General features: G+C 37.4%; 1 protein-coding gene across 1 annotated transcript; it reads left to right on the top strand.

Moving 5' to 3' along the window:
- Positions 1-1,068: 1,068 nt before the first annotated feature.
- LOC110458358 (cyclin-K-like) lies at positions 1,069-3,850 on the top strand. Its single transcript, XM_021510020.1, has 2 exons — positions 1,069-2,297; positions 3,688-3,850. Exons 1-2 carry the CDS (start codon positions 1,484-1,486, stop codon positions 3,789-3,791), a joined length of 918 nt encoding a protein of 305 aa, XP_021365695.1. The 5' UTR covers positions 1,069-1,483; the 3' UTR covers positions 3,792-3,850.
- Positions 3,851-3,938: the final 88 nt, after the last annotated feature.

A 3,938-nucleotide genomic window follows, 5' to 3' on the forward strand; every position in this document is an offset into this window, starting at 1 on the left:
TCACTATATTTAGTAACACACGTTAGATACACTATATTAAGTAATACATGTAAGACACCCTGTATTTAGTAACACACGTTAGAAACATTAAATACATTTATTGCAATAGCTCATTATTAAGTCAGCTTTGTCTTCCAAGATGATGTATAGTGATTTGGCCTAGGGTTGTCAAACTGGACCAGTTTTACTCGAAAATTCCTCCGACCGAGAGAACGCTTAATCGGTCAGTTTGGCAATCAAACAATTAACAACAACAGATACATAGTTTGTTAATTTTCTAATCGAAACATATTTACAGTTGATAAATATTTATAAGCACGATAGTTTACTCATGGATTTTCAAGCTTATCAACACATAAACCCAGGAAATACATAGTGATAGGAATTCCTACATATACATAGGAAGTATACATGTATATAACCGCAGTCAGTTGTATACATTGTATATACACAATAACAGTTCTTTGTGCTCTAACTCATATGCAGTATTTCATTGATGAGTGCACCTCTTTTAATGGTTCACTGAAATCAGTCAAGTGTGTACACTTAATTCAGAGCGAGTACTTCCCCGCAAGTTGGCATACCACAACTTTGTATTCTGGCTTACTTTAGAATCTGTTCAGCATCTCTTTGTCAGTCTTTACTACTTGAGAGAACTAAAAACAGCACTGAACGGTCAGTCTGAACATTGTATTCATTACTAAAATGTCCTATTTGGGTCCCATGGATAGCCAGGTGAACATTTGGCTCCACACGGGGTGAATAAATGTCTGATTATTCAGGCATAAAAATCAAATTATTGTATTTTATGTGTGTAATGTATTACCTTAGCTACATTGTATTTTATGTGTGTAATGTATTACCCAGGCTACGTTGCCAAACCTTTTTTTTAGGTTGATCTCATTGGTTGTCATCATCTTATCAAATTGACGTACAAAGGTCTGAAAAGAATTTATTTCAATTTAAATTTACATCACATTTATCATGCAAATATGTCAATGCACATTATAAAGCTGGGAGACAAAAACATTGAAGATCATAATTGATATTTTGCTGTTCATATTTTGTAGCTGGAAGAGACCAGAAAAAGGAAGCAAACAAATTACGACATTCAGCCCCAACCAGTCGCTCACAGGACGACTTATATGAACTTGCTCAACCTGTCCAAAATACAGGAAAACACAATTCACCATCCAAGGGGAAGAACTCTGTGATTCCCAGCAAAGTGCCATTATTTCGTGCACAATCACAAGGATTCACTTACGACCATGTGCCAAATATAACGGGAACAAGTTTTGATTCAGGAGTCGAGACTGGTGCTGAGACTGGATTTGAAATTCCAGAATCAGAATTAGAAGAACAGGATGATTATGACCATTTGAGTACATGGAAAGGTAGCAATCCCCCCAGTCCACTGATCAAGTCACCTGATTATACACACAGTCAAACGTTAGTAGTTGGTGAAAAAGTTGAAAGTCCCAAAATGAACACAGTATCAAGTGCTTTTACCGGGGGCCAATCCTCTATGGCGCCTCCAGGCCAGCCTGCCGGTGGAGTGGAAGAGGTATACACAGGTACATACGAGGAACCATGGGATTCCAAACAAAGTCTGCAACATTTTTCTAAGATTGTTGGAAAAGCAGAAAGCAAATACCCCGAGAGCACTGACGATAGAATCATTCCAGGAGTAGTTATCCGACCAAAAGTTAAACAGCCAGAGGTAGCTGTGTACGAGGATGCTTGGGACACAGAGGAAAAACAGAAACAATTCGAAAACAAAGTGAAGGAAGCCCAGAGGAAGCAAAGTGGTGTGGTTTCACAAAAAAGTGAAAGTGAGGCTTCAACGGCAACCTACGATGAACCCTGGACAGACATTAACAGTATGAGGACAACACATCCACCAAAGTCGTCACCAGGGCAACCTAAAAAGAAAGTATCTCCCTCATCTAGCCCTTCACATCGACCTCCGCAATCCCTACCACCATTAAATAACCCTGCTCACAGACCACTTCAAAATCTACCAGGTTCCTCACGTGCTTCTGTTCCTTCAGAATTTGAAAGTAATACGTATGAATCCCCATGGGACACAAAGAAACGGGAACAGGAACTAGAGGATAAAGTACAGAAGTTAAGACATGGCAGCCCAGTTAATCAGAGAACAGTGGTAGACACGCCCCCTCCACTGTCTCCGGGCTCTCCTCCTAACTTTTTTCCTCCACCACCCCCTTCAACACAGATGTATGAGGAAGCTTGGGATATGAAACGTCCGTCACACCTCCTTGCCAAGTCTCAACCAGGTAAGTCAATAGTATTAGAACAAAATACGGTGAAATACTGCTATTTGTGAAATACTGCTTGAAAGTGTTGTATCGGGGAAGGTGTACTTGAAAATTCTGCCACATAGGTTATGTAGCTTTTAAAAACCCTTTTCATTCATCAATAATCATGTATTATTAGGCAATATACACAGGTGTGTCTGTTAATTGTCTCAGTAGACCATACACATACATTAGTCTTCCAGAAGTCTCCCTCGTCATGTGTGACAGGACTTTGACAAGTTTGCTTTGAAAAATAATGGTAGGCATATGCATGTGCCTATCTCATTGTTTCCTCATGTCTGTGTTAAAAGTGTAAGGAGACAGGACTACTGGCTGCTGAGTCCAGAAAATATTAGCTAGCTTCTACTTTTTAATGAAATGAAAAAGATGAAACACATGACAAATGTTTTAGTATGCAAAAGAACAGCAATAATTTATATAATTGGATTATCAAAGTTACATTGTCTCATAGGCAAACTGATGTAGATGTAAAGCACAGTCATTACATTCTGGTGTGGTGGAATAGCATCAACATATGTTTGTTTATTATGGTGAGATATATAACCAGGGATTTGAAAATGTTGAAAATTAAATTAATTCATGCCGAAGAAGCCATGGAGTTCGTAAAAGAAAAAAACAGCATTTTCATATCCTCATTGCATATACTTTAGTAGAATGAAATAGGGTTATCTAACACTTGGGTTGGATTTTTTCTTTTTTTTGTAAAGGAAACAATTATTTCATTGATTCATTGCCAAATTTTTCTGATCAAAGAATCGAAATTCAATAACTCTTAGTTAAGCATTGAGGACTAAATCTCTGATAGGTAAACAGATATCTGATATGTACTATTGTATAGAATTGTCACGGTTAAATGGTATAAATCAGACACCCATATACAATGTACGTTATTTAACAGTAAATGTTCATTGAATAAGCTGGAGAATTTAGGGGATTTTTAAAACTTATTCGTGATATGCGATCATAATGGTATTTCATAAAGTAGTGAAATCACCATCTCTACTTCCTTGTTTGGAAGTGTAACAGGTTGAGGTATTTCTGATACACCTATTGATTTTCGTTAGTTCGGTTCACTATATACTGGATACAAGTGTAGGTCACATTGGAATTTGTCCATACAGGTAAATATACGTGAGACACTTTAATATGTAGGTATGTACTTGAATGTTTTATGCAGGCTACATACATAGTTCATTGAATACTACACATGTAAATGCACCTAGATGTGGACAAAAATATTTCCAACAGTATAAGACAATGCGTTTTAATATGCAGTATTTTAGGATACTCACAGGAAGTTGTTTTTTCTATGCTGTTTATTTTATTTGAAATATCATTCCATCCCCAGAAGGACAAAGGTTTTCTCCTGCCCAGAAAAGAATGTCGGAGGGTTCGGGTAGGGAGCGTGCTGAGCCCATAGACTCCGGCCTGCCTTTGGACATACAGAAGTAAGACTATATACTGCTCTCCATGTAGATTGTGTTTTATCACATACTGATCAAACATATCATTCACTGAATACTGCCATATCAAATGTTTTGCATATTCTAGTGAAGTTAGTCCGAATTATTCTGACGTTTTATCGACTTTTTTCATATC

This window comes from Mizuhopecten yessoensis, unplaced genomic scaffold, assembly GCF_002113885.1.
Source record: "Mizuhopecten yessoensis strain PY_sf001 unplaced genomic scaffold, ASM211388v2 scaffold1221, whole genome shotgun sequence".
NCBI classification, from domain to species: Eukaryota; Metazoa; Mollusca; class Bivalvia; order Pectinida; family Pectinidae; genus Mizuhopecten; species Mizuhopecten yessoensis.

Bases quoted from the DNA above. Each gene is read 5' to 3' on its own strand.
- LOC110458358 (XM_021510020.1), top strand. From the start codon at position 1,484: ATGAACACAGTATCAAGTGCTTTTACCGGGGGCCAATCCTCTATGGCG. The intron at 2,298-3,687 runs GTAAGTCAATAG...TTCCATCCCCAG, and splicing joins CCTTGCCAAGTCTCAACCAG to AAGGACAAAGGTTTTCTCCT.